The 24,982-nt window shown below is 37.6% G+C and overlaps 1 protein-coding gene across 3 annotated transcripts in view; it reads left to right on the forward strand.

Moving 5' to 3' along the window:
* Positions 1–24,982, forward strand: part of KCNQ5 (potassium voltage-gated channel subfamily Q member 5) — a 505,347-nt gene that overhangs the window by 424,862 nt on the left and 55,503 nt on the right. The window contains exons 8-10 of one of the 3 annotated variants that reach the window (XM_038554513.1): positions 7,046–7,140; positions 11,574–11,600; positions 20,133–20,353. In XM_038554513.1, coding sequence (XP_038410441.1) covers positions 7,046–7,140; positions 11,574–11,600; positions 20,133–20,353 — 343 coding nt within the window. Of the gene's footprint in view, positions 1–7,045; positions 7,141–11,573; positions 11,601–16,393; positions 16,451–20,132; positions 20,354–24,982 lie in introns of all 3 variants that reach the window. The other 2 variants (XM_038554512.1, XM_038554514.1) reach the window with 2 other exon arrangements.

A 24,982-nucleotide genomic window follows, 5' to 3' on the forward strand; every position in this document is an offset into this window, starting at 1 on the left:
CAGCAGCTTTCAGCAAATTTAGCTGTGTCAATATCTTTGCATGATTCATTTAAATTAACTTTTCTTTTCAAGTGGAGTGGTCTGGGAAAAGAAAGCAGCTTGAATACCTGCCCAAATGTCACAACTTTCATTAAGAATGCCCAAGAATGGCAAAGTATTTTTCAGTTTGCAGGGTGTTTCTAATACATGATGTCACTTGATCTCCAGGCCAAGCCTAGGAAGAGCTAGGACTCAGTCCCTAGCTTCTGAATCATAATCCATTACTCCTTTCAAATAGTAGCGGTTGCATCCTTATTTATGTATCACTGAAGGCTTGAGGCTAGAGTTTAAAATACTTCAAAAAATGGCATGTTATAGGGGTTTACTTTGAGAAAGATTGGACCAGCTCAGGGTGTAGCCAAGATGTTTGCTGGAAATAGAAACAAGATTAAGTGAAAGTTTGTAAAGTGGAATGCTGACAGTCTTATTCTCCTGAAGGGAAGAGATTAGAAGACACCACCATGGGGAAGCTAGGTGGCCCAAAAGAAATATATATATATTTTATATTGAGACTTTGGCTTCCACCAGTGAAATATCTGAGTCTTCACCCAGTTACCCTGAAGGTCACCAGTCAATAGTTCAAGCCTTATACAGAGCGTATATAATCTTTTTTAGCACTTTATTCATAAATAATAACAGCCTGAGAAAAAGTTTCCTAGATGTGCAAAACGATGGCAGGAAGAAAGAAAGAAAAGAAAGAAGGAAAGAAAAGAAAGAAAGAAAGAAGAAAGAAAGAAAGAAAGAAAGAAAGAAAGAAAGGAAAGAAGAAAGAAAGAAGAGAGAGAGAGGGAGGGAGGGAGGGAGGGAGGGAGAAGGAAGGAGAAGAAGGAAGGAACAAAGAAAGAAGAAAGAAGGAAGAAAGAAAGCGCAAAAAGAAGAAGCCTCCAAAAAAAAAAGAGAAAGGAGAGAGCTCTCTCTCCCAAAGATCTCCGCGACCCCTCCTCCCTAACCATCGAAACACGACCCATAAAAAATACAAAACCGACGCCGAAACAGCTCCACGACACACATGAATTGAACACTTATCCAACACAAAAAAGAAAGAAAGAAAGAAAGAAAGAAAGAAAGAAAGAAAAGAAAGAGGAACAGAGCTAAAGTAGTGAAAACCTCCTAGAAATTAGAAGGAAAAGAACAGAGATAGAAAATAAGACCAGGGATCCCTGGGTGGCGCAGCGGTTTGGCGCCTGCCTTTGGCCCGGGGCACGATCCTGGAGACCCGGGATCGAGTCCCACATCGGGCTCCCGGTGCATGGAGCCTGCTTCTCCCTCTGCCTGTGTCTCTGCCTCTCTCTCTCTCTCTCTGTGACTATCATAAATAAATAAAAAAAAAATTTAAAAAAGAAAAAGAAAATAAGACCAAAAAAATAGGAAAGTTGGATGACCCTACCAGGAGATCAAATATCCAACTAATAGGAGTACCTTATAAAAAGTACAGAGAAATTAAGGGAGGATTTTAGCAAAGAAATTTTGCATTATGATTCTCCAGAATTGGCTGACCACAGTACTAGGGCCCCCCAAGTGCCCAGCACTACAAACAAAAGAACACTTGCAAAAAAAGGAACCCTTACATGACTTCTGGGTAGTATGTATCTAAAAGGTCAAGAATTAAGATGCCATTAGGTTTCTCATTAGTAACCCTAAAATTAAAAGACAATGTAACAACACTTTCAAGATTTGGGGAGGAAAAATTTCCAACTTAAAATTCTATACTCAGCCAAACTATTCACTGTGCGTAGCATAAAGACATTTTTAGCAGGCAAGATCTCAAAATTTTACCTACCATTTACCTTTATTCAAGAAGTTATTTGTCATATACATGTATTGCATCCTCTTTGTCCATTCATCCATTAATAGGACACTATTAATAGGATTGTTTCCACATTTTGGGTGTTGTGAACAGTACTGCAATGAACATAGGAGTGCAGATCTCTTTGATATCCTGCTTTCACTTCCTTTGGATATAAACCTAGAAGTGAAGTTGCTGAATCACAACGGTATTTCTACTTCTTATTTTTTCGAAGAACCACCATTCTGTTTTCCATATTGGTATATGTATACAATGGAATATTATTTCAACCATGAGAAGCATGGAAATCCTTCAGTTGGACGATAAAAATAGACTTTGAAGGCATTATGCTAAGTGAAGTAGCCAGACAGAAAAAGACAAATACTGTGTGGTATCATTTATATATGGAATCCAAATTTTTTAAAAGTCAAACTCCTAGAAACAGAGTAAAAAGTGGTTGCCAGGGACTGGAGGGTTGGGGAAATAGAATAAAAGGGTAAAAACTTTCAGCTCTAAGATGAATAAGGTCTGAGGATCTAATATACAACATAAGGACTATAGTTGATAACGCTGTATTATATAATTGAAATTTGCTAATAGAACTTAAACATTTTCACAAAAAAAAAAGATGAAGGCAATGGGGTAATATATACATTTATCAAATCACCATGATGTATACTTCACTTGTCTTACAATTTTATGTTTATACCTAAATAAAGCTGAATTTGGGGGGGGGGGGGAAGCTGCTTGGATATAATTATTCTTTTAAGAGAAGAAGATAAACCAAGAAGGAGAAATGGGATCCAGGAAAGAAGAGATCTCACCCAAGAAAGAGTCAAGGGAATCTCCAGGATGATCTGAAGGGAAGTCCCAGAACAAAAGCTGTAGTCAGCCTAAAGAGCGGAGTTAAGCAGGAGGCTGGAGAGCTCCAGAAAAAAGATCTTCAAGGAAATAAAAAATGAAATTGATAGATTTCATGATGTATTTGACTAGTGGAATTTTAGAGTTCTGCTATTTCAGAAATGTATTCACAATAGATACATAAGAGCAAATCAGAAAATTAAAATAGGGCAATAATTACTCTAAGACAAAACAAATATATTTTTTTCACCACATTGCTGAACTAGGAACAACAGTTACATAGTCATAATAATGCAAATGATAAATAGCAACTTAACTAAAAATTGTTTGGGTAAGAGAAAAAGAATGTGTGAGTGAGCTGCCATTATTTTTCATGATAGGAAGCTAATTGATAATGCCTAAAATTAAAATATCAAGAAATATAAGTGTGAGAACAATCCTTAAAAATAAGAATTCTTGGGTGGCTCAGCAGTTTAGCGCAGCCTTTGGCCCAGGGCCTGATCCTGGAGACCAGAAGCGAGTCCCACATCAGGCTCCCTGCACGGAGCCGGCTTCTCCCTCTGCCTGTGTCTCTGCTTCTCTCTCTCTCTGTCTCTCATGAATAAATAAATAAAGTCTTTAAAAAATAATAAGAATTCTTAAAAATAGAAGCAACCTCTATAAGAGCTGAAGGGGGTTTACCTCTAAGGAACAAAAATTAATGAGAACCAAGGTAGGGAAGGGATTGTTGGTTTTCACCCTAAATCTTTTTTAGTTCTCTAACTTCTTAAAACCCGTACCTTGAAAATAATCAGTTCCCTGTTAATTATACCTTTGGAAGGTGACCTGAAACTAAAATTTCCAGAAAGGGTCAATGTGCCATAGCTATAATGCTCCATAAAATACAAGCTAAATACTCCTTTAAGAACTTAATTTAAAAAAAAAAAAAAACTTAATTATACTGATATTGTACTTATAATCATAGACCAAAGTTTGAATTTGTTTGGCTGCCTAAAACACCAGGGTCATCTGATAAATGGTAAATTTGGCTTTCATTTTGTTTCTTGTTGGCCTATCCTTTGGAATATATATGCCATGTCAATTAAATCCCTCTGGGGCATTATTTTTCTCTTGCCAACCACCATGTGATTTTGGCTTTAAATATAGGAATATCAGCTATTCATTATATAATTGTGGCCTTGAGTTTCAGGTACTTGAAGCAATTAGTTAAGAAAATGAGCCAAGGACAGGACAAAGTTATGAAGATTGTAAGACAAATGAAGTTATAGTCTTTACTTCCATCTTTACTGTTAACTAATATCAGCTTCAATACAAACGCCACTTGCTCCTTCTGTACCTCCCATTTACAAGACATTTTTAGAAGAGTAATGAAGGGGAAAAGAGCTTAGCTATTAAGATCGATTTGATAGAAAAAAGAGCAAGAAATCAGGTCTTATTTTTAAGAAAATCTTCAATTTTCTAAAAGAGACCCCTTTCATCCCTAGTTTTTGTCACATTGGCAGATAATGTCTTGGTCCCATTTTTTGTTGTATTGTTTGGCTTTTTTTTTTCCACTGGTATCTAATAATGCACCGACTTGTTGGGTGCTTCTAGTTCTACATAGGTCTTCCTTTCAAAGTTTCTGAGTTCACATATTTGATGCCTTCTATGAAAATTGTTTAATTAAAGCAGCCATCAATGCCATCAGAGCATTGGAGGTTCTCTGGACCTCACTATGTAAGAAACTGCAATAATAAACCCATATGTCACCCTACGTCACTCTGTAAATTGTGTTTAAACATTATTTGTGGAGCACCCGGGTGGCTCAGTGGTTGAGCATCTACCTTTGGCACAGGCTTCTTGTGGGGAGCCTGCTTCTCCCTCTGCCTATGTCTCTGCCTCTCTGTGTGTCTCTCATTAATAAATAAATAAAACCTTTTTAAAAATAAAATAAACATTATTTGCAAAGACTAACATTTCAAAATAATTTGATAATTGTTTTACTCTCTTTAAGATGCTAAGATGCTTAGCATAAATTTTCCCAGATTTTAGGTTAAATCAATATGAGCCATGTAAGCAAGGCTCCAGGCAATGAACCCTGCTTCAATTATTTAAACCTCCCTTAATAATATTTTTAAAAATACCCTCAGGTCTTACTACATATTTTTCTAGCTTTTTATATCACTTCTTGAACATTTTACTGAAGTAAAACGTGCATACAGAATAGAGCACATATCTAAAGAGAACTGAGCACTCTTACATAACCAGCACCCAGATAAAGAATAAGAACATGACCAGTACCTCCTGTTGTCCTTTCTCAATCACTGTCCCCCAAGGGTAACCACTATGCTGCCTTCTAATAGCATAGATTAAATAGAATCATGCAGCATTTACTTTTTTGTGTCGTTTCTTTCACTCAACATTATTCATATAAAGTTCATCCATCATTGAGCATCATTCTAGTATGCTATTACTCTGTACTGTTCCACTATGTTAATGTACCACAACTTACCTATTTATTCTACTATTGGTAGATGTTTCAGCATTTCTTGCTCTAGCTCATTAAGAGCAGTGCAATTTTTGGCTTTATAGTACATATCTTTTGATGAACATATATAACACATCTACTGAGTATGTATGTAAGAATATGTAGCTGTGTCATAGGGTATGTATACATTCAGCTTTAATAGATACTGCCAGTTTCCCAAAGTTGTTGGGTCAACTTGTAACTCTTTTTGTTCAGTGCACATTTATTTAATGATATTCTCAAGAAAAGGCATATTATTAGATCACTGTTTTTTCATTATAAGTTTCAAAATCACAAATGATTTTGTTATTTAGTAGGGATATGACCCATTTAAATTAATCTGCCACATAAAGTAGAATGCTTTAATTTATGAATTATAATTTAAAAATTTCCTTTGGGATATTGGAGTAAACATTTGGTCATTAGAAATGTTTGTAGGGAAAAAATTCACTAAAATCTAGAGAGTAATTTTGGGCAATCTCTTTTTTTTTAAGATTTTATTTATTTATTCATGAGATACACAGAGAGAGAGAGGGAGGCAGAGACACAGGCAGAGGCAGAAGCAGGCTCCATGCAGGGAGCCCGATATGGGACTCAATCCCAGGACTCCAGGATCATGCCCTGGGCCGAAGGCAGGTGCTAAACTGCTGAGCCACCCAGGGATTCCCAATCTCTTAAATGGACAGTTTGAAGGGAAACTTTTCCAGCAATCATCATCAAATAGTAAACAAAAGACAATAGAGTCATTCTAAGACCACAAACCAGACAATCTGAGATAATGTCTCAACTCTACCAACCTTGGGTAAACTCTTAATTTATCTGAGCCTTTATTTTCTCTTTTACAAAATAAGAGTCTTAATCCACACTCTGAGTGTGAGGACTACATGAAAATACATTGTATTATTTATGTCAGGTATAATTATATAGAGATAGCTTATGTTTTACATCAAAAAGCTATAACAGGGATCCCTGGGTGGCGCAGCGGTTTGGCGCCTGCCTTTGGCCCAGGGCGTGATCCTGGAGACCCGGGATCGAATCCCACGTCGGGCTCCCGGTGCATGGAGCCTGCTTCTCCCTCTGCCTGTGTCTCTGCCTCTCTCTCTCTCTCTCTCTCTCTCTGTGACTATCATAAATTAAAAAAATAAATAAATAAATAAATAAAAGAAGTTCTAAAAAAATAAAAATAAAAAAAAAGCTATAACAAAAAAAAAAGCCATAACATATTCTTATACCATGATGTTAACTTTTTAACTTTCCAATTATATCCCTAGAGAGTACATTTTCCCTGTCTTATTTTAGCCCTGCTTTTTGTTATAACTGTCTCCATTTTTAGCATTAGAAATACTATACAGTTCAATGTCAGGGAATTACACTAATTCACGTACATTAATGACCCTGTGGTCATTATTTTACTAGCTAGTTTACTATTAATTTGCTAGTTGCATTTGGGTTATCAGTAGTCCTTTGCCATCTTAATAAATAGTGATTAAAGATGTGCAGTTGATTCCCAGAATGCATGTTCTTGCTCAAGATAGTTTACCTTCAATAATGTCATCTCTTTTCCTAACCAATTTGGAAATTGCTTTGTGTTATACTTTTTGGTACTTTTACTCTCTGGTGTGAGTTGTTTTGAAAACCAATTCCACTAATGTGGAATATGTGCAGAATATGTCTAATAGCTGGCTAAAAATGCCAAAATAGTCTTCTTCACTCTTTGGGCATTTGTCGGGACCAGGTATGACAAGGAAAAGATTCTTAATATATATTAAGTTAATAATCTCCCTTTTCATTTTATTCTCTTTTCTCCTCTCTTTTGTTTTTATTTTTTATGTCCCCATGTATGCCACATGCAGTGTGTTTGGCGTAGTTATGCAGCTGATGAGAAGTCTGTTTCCATTGCAACCTGGAAGCCACACTTGAAGGCCTTGCACACCTGCAGCCCTACCAAGTAGGTATCAATGTGACAGCTGGTGCTGTCACCAAGCCTCTTCACATTCGTGAAACAAACTGCACACACACACACACACATGTTGATTTTTGGCTTGTCTTATTCTCTGTTGCTCTTTGAGATATTTAGACCTGTTCAGTAGCAACTCAGGCACAAAACTAAATGGAATCAGTATTGTCCCTCACCATTCACAGACAGAGTTTAAAGATTCAAGGAATATAAACTTGTACGGACATTTATTTCTACTATTTCATGCTTAGTTTCTAATAAATCATTTCATAAAGTCCACGGAAATTCTAAAAGTAACCACCATGATTCTTGAAAAACGATTCCATCACCTGACCCCAAGCAGGGAGCACTTTTTGAAAGCGGTGTACCTTTGCACAAAGTCCCTCAAAGTTATGTCTCATCTGGGTCCTCTTATAGGGTGATCGTTGAGTTTTCACTTGCTGATCAAGCTAGTAACCGTAGCAAAAGAAGAGCTGAAGTCCTAATAGGATTACAGTGTACAGTGAAGCAATGGGACCAATCAGATTAAAATTTGAAATTAGCATTCAAAATTTAGAAGTAATGTAGCTTCTGTTCACATTTGATTGGCCAAAACAAACCACCTGGCCGTGCCTCAACTCAAAGGGGATAGGAAAGTGCAGTCCTACCAAGTGCCTGGAAAGAGAAGCGAACCAGAAAAATTATGAACAGCACTGATAGTTACCACAATCACCTTTAATTTAAAAAAAAAAATTCTTAGTCCTGGAATCCTGGACTCCAGTTCAACTAGCAGGACATGCTAAATCAAAATTACCACCTAATTAAAGAAATCTTCATTCATTGAAACAACCAAAGCAAGTAAGCCAAGGGAAAGGGTCACTCAGCTTGATTACAACAGTCAGTTCCTCAGGTTGTTCTGACGTTATCAAAGTGCTTATTTACTTCGTAGCTTAGAGCACCTGCTGTTTCCCTTCTTAGTCCGACAAAACCTTAATCCTAGCGACTTCGTGGGCTTCAAGGTATCTTACTACTTTGATTCAATCAGAGAAACCTCTTTCTTACTGATGTGGAAGAGAAATCACCTGGGGAAACCTTCATGACTTATTGCCTGAATTTTCAGTCTCAAAGGAGGTTTGTGATGCTTCAGAGTGCACACTGTTGGGAGGCCGTAGATCTGTCACTGTCAGGATCTGTTACGTTGCTTCTCTGATCTTCCTTGGGCCCCATCCACAAAATGAAGGACAAGAGGTGAGCAAGATAACTTCTAAGCTCTGATAGGACACATCTCCTAAAAGTTGGAGTCAAAACTTTGTCAGCACCTGTGACAGAGATATTCACAGAACCCCAGGTCTTTAGAAGGGATGGAAACTTAGCAAGGAGAGAAGCATGGGTGCTGTTGAATGAATGCATGGATGAGAATTCTCTTTTCATGTAGCTCTTAAAATTTAGTTGACTTTCCTTTATTGAGTATGAGACTCTTTCAAAGTTGCAGTAATAAGAACAAAACATCTCTTCCTTGAGGGTATGAATCAGAAATGGGAATTATATAGAAATTGCATTTCTTGTACTCATGAAGGCTTCTAGGTATATATGTAAGAGGTATATAGAAGAAACAAAAGAGGGGATCCCTGGGTGGTGCAGCGGTTTGGCGCCTGCCTTTGGCCCAGGGCGTGATCCTGGAGACCCGGGATCGAATCCCACGTCGGGATCCTGGTGCATGGAGCCTGCTGCTCTCCCTGCCTCTCTCTCTCTCTCTCTGACTATCATAAATAAGTAAAAATTTAAAAAAAAGAAACAAAAGAAGACTCTCAAGTGACAAAAGAGAGTGGTCTATTATCATGTGATAATTTTGCTTTCCACTTCCCAAAGTTTTTGGATTAAAGTCATTCTGAAGCCTAGGAAAAAATATTTAAGAATTAAGTCAAATTCTCCTGGTGCATAAACTATGATTTTACTCACATAATTTCTCTTTTGCCCTCTGATATTTTCCATTTTAAATGGGAGGAGGAGAGAGGAGAGGAGAATTTATGCAAACACCTATATTCATCCTGTTCCACTCTGGCTGTCAGCCATCGCCTCATTGTCCTTTCCCTGCACCCCCCATTAACTCTGAGTCTCAGGCCCATTTACTGAATAACACATACTTGTTCTGAATGACATAGCCATCACTGCAATGGTCATGGGAACCTGAATATCCTAACATCTCTCCCTCCAGTGACATGTTATTGTTCCAAATTGTGTGGTTCTTTATTATTGTTGTGGCTTTTGTTAAACTATTGAGAACATGATAATAATTATGGACTCTGTGATATTATGGGATTCTAGAAATTGTGAGGTACTTTCCCACAAAAAAAATATTCAATGCACAAAAAAAAATCAAAATTTTGCCTACAGTTTTAATGTATTTACAGACTCCCTGAAGCCAAGTTCAGAACCTTTGCTTTAGAAAACAAACCTGATAGGGCAGCCCTGGTGGCTCAGCGGTTTGGCGCCACCTGCAGCCCAGGGCCTGATCCTGGAGACCCGGGATCGAGTCCCACGTCGGGCTCCCTGCATGGAACCTGCTTCTCCCTCTGCCTATGTCTCTGCCTCTCTCTCTCGTTCTCTCTCTGTGTGTTGCTCATGAATAAATAAATAAAATCTTTAAAAAATATATCTTAAAAGAAAACAAACCTGCTTTAATCAAGTTTGTAGATCTGTGAAGAGAATAATTTGCAATGACTTAGAGAGATATTTTTATACTTATAATTAACTGGCTTACTGAGTGTAGAGTGATGTAATAAGAAACAGACTGAAACTTCTTTTTATTTCCATGATGTATTTCCTATAACATTTAGAATTTAAGTACTTCTGAAGAGATGATTCATTCATTCATTTGTGCATTCATTAAATAACTATTCATTGAGCACCTATTGTTTTGCAAGGCACTCTTCCAGGCACTAGAAGTATAGCAGTGAAAGAAAAAAAAACAAATAGATTAGAATCTCAGGCTTTAGGGATATATATTTAAGGGACATTGGGAAGAGAAAATTAATTAATTAGTTAATAAATTTTAAAATATGTAATAGATTAGATGGCAGTTGTGCCAAGGAGAACAGCAAAGTAGGGAAGGAATTTGGGAGACATTAAGGACTACAATTTTAAATAGATCGTCAGGGAAGAGATCATATTAATAGCAGCAGCAGCATCAATAATATCACTATCATTAAAAAAAAACCATGAACTCATGCTCTTGTTCTCAGCAATTTTAGAGATAAAATGAGATACTTTGACTCCTCAACCTCATTCCAGGGAGTAGGATGGAAGAGAGGTGTGACAAGTGTACAGGGGAGGGGAGACAGGGGCAGAGTGAGGGGGCATGCAATACCTGCTCAGACCTGCCAGGGCTATACGGAGCAGTTTCTGTCTCTCTCCTTTCTGATCTGGCTGGTCTCACATACACTTTCAAAGTCTTAGCAGTTGCTGTTTCACAGTTTTGTTTTTTAGTAACAGAGGGATTTACAGAGAGAACGTATTTTTCTTGATGTTTTTCTCAGGGAAAATGAAGGCTATGCAAAGCGTATAACATAAGTAAATGTGCTCTTTTAGGGAGTGAGTCGGTATTTTATGAAGCTGTGGGAAATTATCAAGCTCCAAGGAGGCCGTGTGATAGTGCAATAAGTCAGAATGTAAACATTATCTAATCCAAGGTCTTCAACTTATTCGTAAGAAAATCAAGACCTACAAGAATGTTAGGTGCTTGCCCAAGGACACACACAGCTCATTTGTAGAGACACTACACTGTGTTGCACAGACCTGGATTTGCTAAACTGAGTTATTAAAAATACCATCTAACACTAGTCCAGGAGAGTTGTGATCAATTTTCTATATGCCTAGATGAGTACTAGGTGTTACCACTGTATGTTGGCAAATTGAACTCAAATAAAATCTTTTAAAAATTTTTCCTATATGCCTAATTTACTCCAAGAGCATTCATACTGTATAGAATATGAAAACAAAATCTTCCTCAACAAGTGATTGAAGCACAAGGCCACAGTAACATTAATAAATCCAGATTTAGGAACCCAAAAGTCTGTCTAAAGCACAGAGATTACAGCTACAGTGTAACCAGCACCATTCTAAGAGTCCTTGCTCATGTCAGTAAGATCAGAACCACTTTCTTAACCATGGATAACTTCAGCTAATGTAGAGTCTACGGTTTTGGGTCACATGTGGGTACCATTAGTTGTGCTAAATATATGTGCCAACTCAGGTCTATGCCACAAAGAATATACATTTTAAAAGTTGGGTGCATTTATTATAAGGAATACTGCTTCTATGGATCTTACTTGAAGAGAATTACCTAAGGTGCTTTATTCCCCGACCTCCATTTTGGCCATTATCAAGTGCTATAAATGTATTCACCAGTTTATCATCATTTCTTTTCTGCCTGCACGCACCTGAAGGAAAGAACAAGGGGAAACATCAAGCAGGTTTGTGATTTCTCTTCTGCTACATGTTTGTTTATAAACCTGATGCCTAACCGATGTTTTAAATGTGTCTCATGTGAGTAAAATTGATCAACAAATACAAGATGATTAAAAGTTACCTTTCACAAGATTGCCTGCAAAGATTGCTGTTTCATTGATTTCCACCACTCCCTCCACCACCCCCACCACCCCCGCCTTGGAAGCATCAGTGTCTCCCTAACTCACTGCTTTTTATGATCGGGAGGGCATGGAACATTCTTAAGGAAAAATAATTATTATGGCCTTTGGTTATTCCTTGCTACCATTTTCTCAGACAGAAGTCCTACCTGAGTATTTAAATTCCAGGAAGCAGTCTAAGATATATTCCCCTTCATCAGGGTCCTTTTAGAGTAAGAAAATGGGTTTTTTGGGCAAAAGGAACAGTGTGTACAGAAGGTAAGAAGAGTCTCTCTGTGACATCTCCAGCTCGTTAAGCACTGGTGTACTTGGGTAACGTGATTCAGAAGAAGAGCCTCCCCTCCACCACCACCCCATCCTTTAGGAAGAATATAATCCTCCCAGAAACTTCACCAAATAATTTATGACCATTCTTTCATGCCTTTCAAGGAAATGCTTTATCAGATAAAAGAGCAGAGAGTTAGACCTAGGAGGAATGGGAGGTGAAAGAGAACATTTTATTCTGTGTGAGTGAGTGCCAGAAAGAGTGGATTTGGGAGCAAAGCCCCGAAGGACAGAGCCAGGTGGATCTCAGCACTGATGGTGTGAGGAGTAGCAAAGGCAGAACCACCATTCCAGGTGCCAGGAAGAGAAGAAAAAAAAAATTTTCCCTATCATTGCTACTTGTTTCAGTAATGAGGAGACACAGGCATTCCACCTGCACAGAGTTGGCCCCTGTGGAAGATCCAAAGGGAGTCCAGGGATTGTTCCTTTAGTTTTGTATTGCCGTGTTAATGACATTAATTTATAATTTACAGTACTGAAACTATTTTAGAGAAAGTTCACTTGGGATAATGAGGTTCTGGGTCATCCTTTTCTACATTATATTAACGCTTAAAAAGATTCACAAGTCAGAACATAAATGCATCCGTGATGAGAGATAGATGTAGTAGAATGCTCAACACTCCTTCAAGGTAGGTCAGCCTACACAGGGATGCCATTAAAGACCCTTCTCTTACCTGGTAGACAAAGAGCTAGAGCAAAAGTCACTAGATATTACTGGGTGACATTTCCAAAAAGTTTTAGTAGCCTGAAGATTTGGTCTTATTTACTTTAGAGATTTTTCTGCCCAAAGAGAAGTTCTGGTCATTGGACTCAGAACATTCTTTGCATAGACTCTAGAAGAGGCAGTCTCCCCAGTTCTCACCATTTAGTCCTCTTTTGTCTATATTTCATGCAAACAAACCCTGCCGTCCTTCTGATGTGGCAATTTTATTTGCAAAGAGTTACAGAAAATAAATTGTAGCCATTATAAACCATTTAGTCTATTTAGTGTTATATGAAGAGCTATCCTTGCTTCAGGAGCTATCCATATACAAATTATGTCAAAGGGTAATTTGTCTCCAAATCTTAAAGGCAGAGACTATCTTTGGTACAAACTCCATAACTACCTGAGAGCAAGGTCACCTGTCTTGGTTCCATCCTCCAAAACAGAACTATTGACACCTAAAGGGGAAGTTTGTGAATCAGGTGAAGGTGTCTGCAAAAATGCGACCCTGTACAGCAGTCCTGAGTGAGGGGTCACCTTGGGCTAACACGATATTGTACTTTTTCCAAATATTACCAAGGCAGAAAGCAAAGACAAAATTAGAGTGTAACTATTAAGCTTCTGTTCCTCACTCCAGAAATGAACCTTCTAATCAGCTCTTACGACTCAAAAGGACTGCCAACCAAATTTTTTAAATTTCATGATGCTCACATATATGTAAAACTTCAAATTTTATTCTACATGCTTGTGACTAAGGGTGTCAAAAATAACTCACCTGTAGTCTTGAACATATATAGAAACACTGTGTTACACAGAGATTTCTTGCTTCTCTATGGTCATTGAACATTTGGCAAAACCACCTTAAAATATGTCCTGTATTACCATTTACCATGCCTGCCTACTTGATGTTTCATACCTGATACACTTAGGTCTTCTATCCTCCAGTTATGTATCATATAACCCTGTGCAAAGCAATGACATAAGATGTGCTCGATAAATAATTCTTGGATAGAGTAATAAGATGTCCCTGACCTCAAATAGTTCATGTATAAAGAGAAAACACCAACAAGAATAGAAAGAAGAAATACATAGAAAGAAAGAAAATGAAAAAGTAAAAACATTTCAATAATCTGAAGGAAACAAGCTGAAGCTCCCATTTTAACACGACTTCAGTTTTCACCTTGTGTTCCATAGGCAATGGAATTTATAAACTGCATAATGAATGCAAAAGACTATTCTATTAACAATAGCAACAGTACCATCTTAAGAAAAACAAATTTGCCCTCACTCAAGCAAAATATGCACAAAGGAAAATGCATTTGTAATGCAAACCGTCTCTTGGAAGAGAGGAAATTTAGGTCTAGACTATTGTTGATTAATCCTGGACCCAATTTTAAATGGACTGATTAACACCGCCCAAGTGCAAAGTGCTTTACTGTGTTTGGGGCATTGTATTATTGATGGTGATTCAGATAAGCAGAAGAGATAAGCCTCAGCCAACCCTGTTATCTTCCAGATATCTCAGAGCCGGGAGTCTCCTAAATCTTTCTTCATGGCTTTTCATTGTGTTAAGAATTGGGAGAAATTCAAGCATAGACAGGTTTAGTACAGTAGCCAATAACCCTCTCCTGGTGCCAGGCATTTGTTTCCTCTGAATGACCAGGCCATATACAGAGAGGCTTTTCTCTCTGCAGAATGTAGTGACGCATCACACATATTCATATACTCCTGTAGCTAGCTAGGTTCCCTGCTTTGGAATGTTCCTGTTAGAGACATTTTTTACTTTTCTACACTGAGGTTAGGGTATGTTGAAACAAATTTGGACTAGGGAAAGTCATCCAGTACTGTGATGCTTTTGCATTGTTTGCAACAGGTCCAAAATTTTTCTTTAAAAATACAAACCATCAGTCCCAAGAAGACCTCAACCAAACAACAGTTAAACTAATGTCTCTTTGAGAGATTAAAATAATGTCTTTGGTACAGGATCAGGTACAAATTACTATTCATCTCAATTGAGCCTGCTCTATTCTTCCCCTTCTTAGACCATAAATGCAACTTCTTTAGCATCATTTAATGATTCGTTTGTTTTCCTCTGTCTTCCCATTAAAACAGTTCTAATCTCATATGTAGTGAATATTTTTTGTTGCTTTTATTGTCGTTAATCATCCCATTAAGTCATTTTTCCAACTCATTTTTTAAACTGGTTAGTTTTTCTCTGTTTGGGTACAAATTGTCACTTTCAGAAGACAGAATTTACCTACAAACCCATCTAACCAAATTAAGGCAGTATTCTCACCTTGAGATTTTATGTCCTCCTTCCTTCTTCCTTGACAAGGAGGTCAGTTAGCCATCTTGAACACACTGCCACAAAAAGACTTTTACTTCTTCCTACCTATTAAGTTTTGATTGCTACAAGAATAGGTCATGCTAATGGAAGTTGAGGGATTATCTGTAAATCTCGCTACCTCTGCTTATCCTGTCTCCATAATCAGTTGTTGGCTGTGTTTGTGTTTCATAGTTAAGCTGATCAGTCTATAGGCTTTAAATAGAACCCTGTCAAACTTCTTATTAGACTGTCTATAGTTGCTCTAACAGGTTCTTGTGAGACTGTTACAAAGATGCATGTCTTAAAAGTTAAAGCATAAATGATACTTTTATTATGTTATCATCTTGTGCTGTGATCCACTGAGTGCTTCATTCAAACTGCTCCTACGTTTATTAGGTTCTGAGATGTGTGGTTCTTAGGAAAGAACTCTAGAATGCTGACAGAAAAGACTGTGTGTTCTTGTATTTCTTAGGCGTTTATTTTCCATTATTTACATTTTATTTCTTCTGTGTGCAATGAATGATCTGCATGTGTTGTTAAACTGAGTAAGACTAGACTTTTTTTTTTTTTTTCAGCATAATCAACTTGTGTCCTTATGGGCAAAATGTTAGATTGTTTCAAAAACAATCTTTTGAAAATGGTCTCTCCTTCTGTTCACACTTATTGCTAGAGGGAAAGGATTTAGTCTTTTAAAACACATCAAAAGATTTTCAATAAGAAATTCTTATTCTTTAACAAGCTAGTAACCTAAAATCTTTTCTTCTGACCTTTCTGAGCATGTATTCTGACAATTACTGATATTAACTATAACTGCAGGTATTTTATACAAATCAAGAACGTTTTTAATATTTAAAAGCAATTACTGTTACCAACTTCATTGATTCCTATAAATATTTATTCTTAAAGTTCTGAAATATTTTGTTCCTCACTTATACTGTATTGCATTGCTATTTATTACAAGGGTTGCTATATTTTAAAATATTTATGCTCTTTCATATGAATCACATGCTAACACACAGACTACTATCATTTGTAATGCCTATTTCACATTCCGTTACTTCAACCTCACCATTAAGAGCACTGATTATATTCCAAGCAGCACAATTAAACAACATAGTACTTACTGCTTAAGTAATCTGTATACTTATATCTGAAAAACATTAAGGCCAAATGACTTCGTTGTTCTAAAAAGAAAAAGAAATCCCAAAGCACTTTCGTGGTGGTGAAATGCTTAGTAATGTGCTGCTCTATTTCCCTCACTCCTAGTAAGTTCTGTAGTAATAAGCAGAAGCTCTTCAGAATGTACACTTCACGGAAGCAGAGGTACCCAGCATCCTGGCTATTGACATGAAATTTGAGAATGCCAACTAACCTCAGGTGCATGACCAGGTTACACTGCCATCCTACCTGAGCCCTGCTCAGAGACTCACTCTTCCTAAGGACTTCTTGAATGAGGTTTTCAACCCGCTTGTAATTTTCCCCCGTGCCTGTTGCCTGCTTTGATACTCCACCCCAGGGATAACTAGGCAGGGTCCCACACAGCACTGGCAGTCAGCCCCTTGGCGCCTCCTTGTGGTGGGACAACTGCTAAGCTGCTGCACGCACTGGATTGTTATGGCTCGGTCCCCATATTGTGCCTGAGGCGAGAATTTGTAGAATGCTTATCCTATGAAGGACTAAAACCCTAATTAAGTATAACAAGAACCACAGCATTCCAAGTCCAAGAGGATTACTGTGGGGTTACGGTAATGCCACACAGTTCCCTGGCAGGGAACATTTAGCAGTAGCCTGCATGCTGAGCCATTTGAGTAACTTGTCTGGCTCCTAGAGAGGGAAGGATTCCCTTGCACAATCCCCCATAGTTGTGCAAATGCCCTCTAGTAGAGTCCTCAGCTGGGGAGGTGGGACTGCATACTCAAAGATGCCACAGTCAATGAACACAGTGCCCTGTTGATTACTTTTTCCAGAGAGAGATCTTCTTGTTGGCCTCCTGGGAATAATCTTTGACAATCTTCCTAAAAACATTGTTACAAAATCTTCCTCAAAATTCATGTTTATAGGGGCATCTGGCTGGCAGAGCATGTGACCTCTCTATCTCAGGGTCATGAGTTCAAGCCCCACGTTGGGCATGGAGCATATTATTTTTTAAAATCATGTTTATAGATGTGATTTTTTAAAAGTAGGAAAATAATGAAAACTTGAATGGACCAGAAAAGAGTCTCTATTTTTAATCAATGTGCATTTTCAATAACAGCCATCTAGTCAGTTTAATAGTTGTCTAACCAAGATGCTCTGTTGATTTCCAAAGTGGAAAAGAAGTAGAAAAACTAATAAAAGTGAATTTTTGTAAGAACAGGTCTTTGCTTTGGAGAACAAAATTTTGCCTGGTTAAAAAGTTCTGGGTTAAGATCTTATTCTTAACTTTCATACAATTCTGTCAAAAGAGAAAGTGAAAGTATTACGCCTTTTTCCCCCCAATTTCATATGTAATATGTTGGATTCACTTTAAAATGATTTTGGTAATTCTTTTAATATTAGACATTGGCAAATATTTACGCAGTTAAGAAGGACCAAAAGGGAAATGGTAACTAGAACTCATTTGTATCAATTTTAAATGCTTTAAATAGTACTAAGATTCAGAGAATAATATTATTTCCACTTCCATTAATTATTAAAGATAATATCAAAATGTTTCATAGAGGCAACTTTTTGAAATATTTTCATAGGAGTAATTGTTTTTAAATATTTTGTTATTGTAAATACGCCATGAAGGTTTTAACACTGATACTTATTTCAGATTTTTTTACTTTTTCGGTTATTGAAATTTTTAAAAGGGAAAACAATTTAAATTTAAATTTCATATTAAATGGTTTTATGATGATGTTTCATCAGTTTTCTCTTCATTTAGTTGGTATAAGAAAGAGATATATCTTTAAAGTTTGAGAAAATAATTTGATATGAACTAAACTCAATCCTCTGTAGTAATTAACATCAATGAGTTCCAGAAAAGGTAATCAATGAGATCAAGTATAGTGAGAACACTTGTAGTGCTAGCTATGTAAACTTAAGCCATTAATCTAAATGAAGGTGCAGAGTTGAGCATATGTTCCTGAACCCGATCATCATAAATTTAAATGATGGAACCGATGTGCTGAAATTGAAGGGAGGTGTGAAATTTTTACTATTTAAATAAAACAAAGCTTGAGAAGAGTAGACAATTTGGGCCCTATCCCTTTGAGGATTTGTTTAAATAATTTGAAGGTTTGGAATGACATGAAGAACCTAGCTTCAGCATAAAAAGATACAGTTTTCTATGTTATCGTTGCTGTTGTTTGATGTGATCTACCATTTAATCATGCATTTGTCAAGTATGGAGAAAACCTTTGACTGACGGGATTGTTTTAAAGAACTCTTGAACCCACCTGACCCCATTACAAAACTGCCCAGCCTGTTCTTTGCATGTGCCTTCAGCTAGTCATGCTGGACTTAGCTATGTCTGCATTTCAGAGGAGAGCTGTCAGTTGCATGGTCAACTTGTTTATTGTTACCAGGACTTTTTGATCACCATAGCTCATTATTTGATTTGTTTTCATGTAAACACATAAAATGTGGTGTCTTTTTAGAATATCTTTTGTTAAGTAACTAGGCATGGAAAAATAAATGTTACTGTTTCTTGTTAGCTACAAAACACATAACCACTAAACACATTTGCTGTTGGCATGCTGCAGCTGGGGACAGTGGACATTGCGGTAAGTGGAAAGAACAGGGGCTCCACTTGGTCTCAGATAATCCGTGTCCATGAGAGCACTGCTTCCATCAAGCCCCACACAGGCTACAGCATGACTGCAGGTCTCAGTATCTCAGAGGAGCTGCTCCAAGTTACTGCCCTCAGACCCTTCACCCTTTATTTCTTCAGACCTTGACCTTGAAGAGTCCTGGGCCTCTCATTAGCTACCAGTGTCATTTTCTGATGAAACAAGAACACAAACAAAATGAAGACACAACAGTTCTTGCAGTTCACTTGATTCCCACAAAAATCCCTTAGCGATGTTGCTATTTTCATCTGTGTATTAGAGATGAGGACTCCAAACCCCAACTTTCTTTGATTCCAACCTGCCCTTCCCACCACATCACACCACATCTTTTGATTAGGAAAGCATGGAGATGCACTTTGGGTTTTGTTGTTGTTGTTAATGTTTCCTTTATCAACCCACAGCATTTCAGTCCTCACTGGCATCTGAGAACTGAATGTCTGAACAAATATAATTTACCAGTAGCTGCCACAGCAAATCAATAACCTGTTTAATAGCAGGAAATTGTGTTAGTGAACATAACATCTCATTCCGTTAATCAGTCATCACATTCATTATATGTTGGAGCTGTTCTACATTGTGTGGTTTTTGTCTCACAAGAATGAATGCAAGCATAAAAGAAATGGGTGTTAAATGTTGTATGTTTAATATTATGTATGCACTACTACCAACTGCTATGAGATTGCATGAATTTATGGATATCATAATCTTGCCTGGAATATGAAATGCATGCAGAATGGAGATATATGTGTATATGTAACTGTCATTCCTGTAGAAATGCTTAGAAAAGTACAAAGAGATATGCTCCCAAAGAAAAAATTACTTTTTTTAAGTCTCAAAAGTTTTAAATTGAGGTTAAAACTAAATTCTATTTATAAAGTAAACATCGAACCAGTTCTTGCTTATTTGCAGTGTAATTGTGTACAAACTACCATACCTGTTGTCGATCCTTTCTGTGCTGAATCCAGGGAGGGTGTGCCTACCTGTACAGTGAGACTGAGTTCAAATGAATGCAAACAGAGAGATTAAATAAAGCTCATATTTTCAATAAGTGAAGAATATATTGCTATGCTCCTACTCGCTGAAAACATTTTGTCTATTGAAATATAATAAACAGTTTCATCAAAGTATTTGCCCAAGTGGAGTGGAAGAAATTGCTTGAAATGGAATAATCATGCCTCTGTTGTCCACAGTCAGAAGCTAAGTTTTAAGGAACGGGTACGCATGGCTAGCCCGAGGGGCCAGAGTATTAAGAGCAGACAAGCTTCAGTAGGTGACAGGAGGTCCCCAAGCACCGACATCACAGCCGAGGGCAGCCCCACCAAAGTGCAGAAGAGCTGGAGCTTCAATGACCGAACCCGCTTCCGGCCCTCGCTGCGCCTCAAAAGTTCTCAACCCAAACCAGTGATAGACGGTAAGCCCTGTTTTTCCATAACTATGTTTAATTGGATAGGCTATCGTGAACAAGATTATGAAGTAATTAATTCTCCATGGTACCACTTGAAGATAGAAGAAAACAACCCCAAGGAAAGAATTGTTTGTTTGTTTTATTGAAAATTTATTCATTGCCTTGGGCAAATGTACAGAACATAAGTTTGCTTTTGGGAGCAACTTTGGCAGCTAAATCTACATTTCAAAAAAATCAAACAAAATGTTGTTGCTTCTTCAGTCTTATCTACAACACAGTATTATTTCTCAGATAAAGTCCGTATCAAGATCAACGTGACTGTCCTTCTTATGTGTAGGTTATGTCTGACCAGCAAAGGTCCATGGCCCAAAGATGACCAGGTGCTCTGTGAATGTCTTGAGACACACTAAGAAGGGTAACAATACCTTTCTGGACAACAATGAAGGTGCTATTCCCTTTTCTACTTTGCTCTATTCACCAGTAAATCTGAGACCACTACTTATCTTCCTTAGAGGGCTTCCTGTTGAAAGTTCTTATCTAATGATAAGTAGAATTCAAGTTATTCTCCCAAGAGAAGCTAACCTATTTATCATACAATGTGTCGGAAGTTTACTTGCCAACACATTTTATTGAGTGCCATGTAATTTTCATGTTTATAAAACAGTTCTTTTTCATTTAAGATTAGCTTGGTTTTCCTTTTAAGTATGCCCCCCTGGGATCTTTTATACTGGGCAAAGAACCAAAGTCAAATAGCATCTTCCATTAATGCATAAAAACTGCAAAGGGGATCAGTCCTTCTGTTCTCATTCCCTAGTATAACCTGTATTTTCCCAGGCTCTGAAAGCCTGAGGGATAAAATTAACAACCAGGGGTCATAATCTCAGTGATCTCAGGCTCCCTGCAGTGAAATCCCTGGAACCTCAGCCCACGGGTTCCTTCCAGCTCATTCAGAGATCCCCAGGGATATTACTCCCACTCTCGAGCTACATGAGCCCCCTCTTTACACCTCTTCATTCTCCACAACTTCATGGGTGCCTTGCTCTCCAAGTAGATGCCTAGCTGCTGACCCAATGCGGCCCCTCCTGGTGGAGCTTGCAGCTCCAATCTTGGCTGCAGGACATGCTGATCCTGCCAGGCTTCCCTCCACCTGTCACTCTGCTAAGGTAGGAAATGCCCTCTCCACCAGCACTGGACACTCCCCCATCAAGCCTCTTAGTGTCCTGAGTCACTGGAGGCACAGATTTCCAGTGTCCTTTGGTTTCCACACTCTCCTCCCTAGGAATTTGGCTGAAAGCCCATGAACAGCTGAGTCAAGAGTTACCCGTTACAGGGCTTTATGTTGCACTCAAAATAGACTTTCTGAATATAAATGGACGCATCATTTCTGGAAGGCAATTTGGCAACATATATCAAAAGCCTGTTCATATGTCTAAGCTTGGATACATCCTACCCACCAAATTCCATTTCTAGGATATAATCGGTATAATGAAATAATATCAAACATTAGAAATGATGCTATAAATCAAAAGTTATTGACATGGAAAGATGATCATAAAAAAAGATTATTCCCTTTTGCTCTGTGTGTGTGTGTGTGTAAATTCATGTACTTACAGGAAAAAGTCTGGAAAGATTTACAATAATGTATGAACAATTACCTCAAGTAATAAGATCATAGTTATATTTTCTTTCTTCATCTTGTTCACTGTATTTCCTACTATTTCTAGAATGAACATGTAAAGCTTTTGCAAAAGAAAACAAATGATGATTTTCTATTAAAAAATTGGGCTGCCTTTTCACAATATCCTCTCTCCTTTCCTGACTCTAGGGGCCTTGGTCTAACACCTCTCCTTAGGCTGATTCCCACCCTTCTGCCAAGAGGTGGAAGGAGCACCTTGTCTTAGTTCCGGGGATCAGTTCTTGTTGAGTGTAGATGTGGATTGTCTGACAAAGTTTAACATACTGCAAATAGAGCTGTATTCAGCTCTAGGGTTGCCATAACAAAGTAGCACAACTGGGGTAGCTTAAACAACAGAAATCTATTTTCTCATGGTTCTGGAGGCTGGAAGTCCGAGAATCTCCTTGGCTTCTAGATGGCCACCTTCTCCCTGTGGCTTCACTTCATCTTCCCTCAATTCACATTTGTGCCCAGCTTTCTTCTTCTTATAAAGACACCAGTGATACTGCATGACAGCATACCCTAATGAGCTCATTTTAACTCAATTTTATCTTTAAAGACCCTATCTCCAAATAGAGTCACATTCTGAGGTACTAGGAGTGAGGGCTTCAACATCTGAATTTTGGAGGGACACAATTCAGCCCATAGCAGAACTCCTGCTCACCCGAATCATAGCATCCCTGGACAAGCCGGGGTGAGCCCATATCTCCAAACCCAACCTTGGATTCATACTGTGCTAGAAATGCATACATGACCCACAGTGGGTCCATACTCTTCCAAATGGGGGCTTCAAAAAATATTTGACTTTGTGCTATGAGGTCCTTATGGTTGGCTGAGCACATCTAAGTAAAAAAAGGATCTGGATTCTGAATATGGAAAATGAATTCTACTTGTATGTTTGGCCAGAGGGAAAGCATTTTTCAAAGACTCCTAGCGTCAGCACTATCCATCACAGTATTTCAGTTACTGCAAAGATGTCTCAGAGCTCAGACAGATACAAACAGAAGTCCTATTCTTTAACAAATAACAAATTGGAAAGGTCTCCTGCCATCCATTCTCTACATCATTTCATATAGGTATAGTTCTTTTTGGTTAAAAAGGAATTGCTTTTCCCAGTTGATGCCCATCTCAATTGGTTCTGAGTTCCCCAGATGACAGAGGGCCTGATTGCTGTTCTGTGGAAGTAGCTTTGTTGGCTGCCCACCTGCAGAAGATCATAACTCCTAACTCCTCATTTTATCCAATAGTTCAGAATCTTTCCCTCTGATTTAACTCAACCTTGGGACTTGGGGAAATGGAAGATTCTTTTTATAGAAAAAAAACTAAAGTAGCTATCAAATAAATGTAGACTTCAATTATACATTTTTATTTATACTGCCTCTTTGATTTTAAGTATATCTAAAAACCACTTGCTACCCATAGAAAATAATATATAATACCACAGCCAACTCCCAATTATTCCAGATCTATTTCCTCATTCACTTCTGGGGCTCTTTTCTTCTACTTCTCTCTTTCCTATACATATTTTAGGCATTTCGTTGTTCATAAACAGCTCAGGAAGAGTGGATGAATAATAGAAAGAATAATGAGAAGTCCAATTGGCCTTTAAGTTAATAACTAAATTACATTTGAAATGGACTTGTAACTAAATGATACTATCATAAAAAAAAACAAAGGAAGTTTAGGGTTAATTCATAAGTTTTAATAATTCCTGCCAAATGTGATGCCCTTTACTACATATGGTATTGTTTTTATAATTTAATGACTCTTATAAAAGTTATTAAATATTGCATGTTGGGCTTTTTTGCTTTAGTTTTTTATGAAATTTACATAATTACACTTAAGAAGGGTATAATTGTCTTCCAATATTGCACACTCATGTATGCCAGAGAAGTGGAAAGTAATAGGCAGATGATGAAGCCAGAAATTAACAAATGGCAAAAGGAAGAAAGTAAACTATAATGGACTGGTGTGGTATAGCCATAGCAAATTTCTTTTTTTTTTTCAAGATTTTATTTATTTATTCATGAGAGACAGAGGCAGAGACATAGACAGAGGGCGAAGCAGGATCCCACAAGAAGCCTGATGCAGAATTCAATCCCAGGACCCTGGGATCATGTCCTGAACCAAAGGCAGACGCTCAACCGCTGAGCCGCCCAGGCGTCCCCATAGCAAATTTGTTTTGACCAATATGATATTTATAGTATTTATAGTTTATAAATCCAATAATAAGAAATAGAAATTTTCCATTGGCCAACCAATAGTATTTGAGCCTCTTTGTATAATTTTTAAAAGTAAGTAGGATATGACATTTTTAGATTCCACATATAACTGCAATCATGCAGTTTTTTCTTTCTGTGTCTGGCTTATTTCACTTAGCGTAATGTCCTCCAGGTTTATTCATTTTGTTGCAAATGGCAGGATGTCGTTCTTGTTTAAGGATGAATAATATTCCATTATATAATTATACCACAATTTCATTTCACTCCGTATATATATGTCAAGTCATCGTATTGTACACTTTAAATATATGCAATTTTTATTTATTTTATTATTTCTTTTAGATTTTATTTATTTATTTGGGAGAGAGAGCATGAACACAAGCAGGAGGAGGGGCAGAGGGAATAGGGAGAAGCAGGCTCCCTGCTTAGCAGGGAGCCTGATGCAGGGCCCAATTCCAAGACCTGGAATCCCAGGATCTTGGGATCATGACTGAGCCAAAGGAAGATGCCTGACTAACTGAGCCACCCTGCAATTTTTATTTTTAAAGTAAAATTTTTTAAAATTAGGTAAGTTAGAAATAATATTTTTATCTCAACATATAAGATAACACTAAAAGTAACATTTATTGGATCTTCTCTGTGGCAGACAATGTTCTCAATGCTTTAGTTCTCTTATTTCATTACATTTTTCCAGTACCCCTATAAAGTAAGTTCATTATTATTCCCATTTTATGGATG

This window comes from Canis lupus, chromosome 12 (assembly GCF_011100685.1).
Source record: "Canis lupus familiaris isolate Mischka breed German Shepherd chromosome 12, alternate assembly UU_Cfam_GSD_1.0, whole genome shotgun sequence".
Classification (NCBI taxonomy): domain Eukaryota; kingdom Metazoa; phylum Chordata; class Mammalia; order Carnivora; family Canidae; genus Canis; species Canis lupus.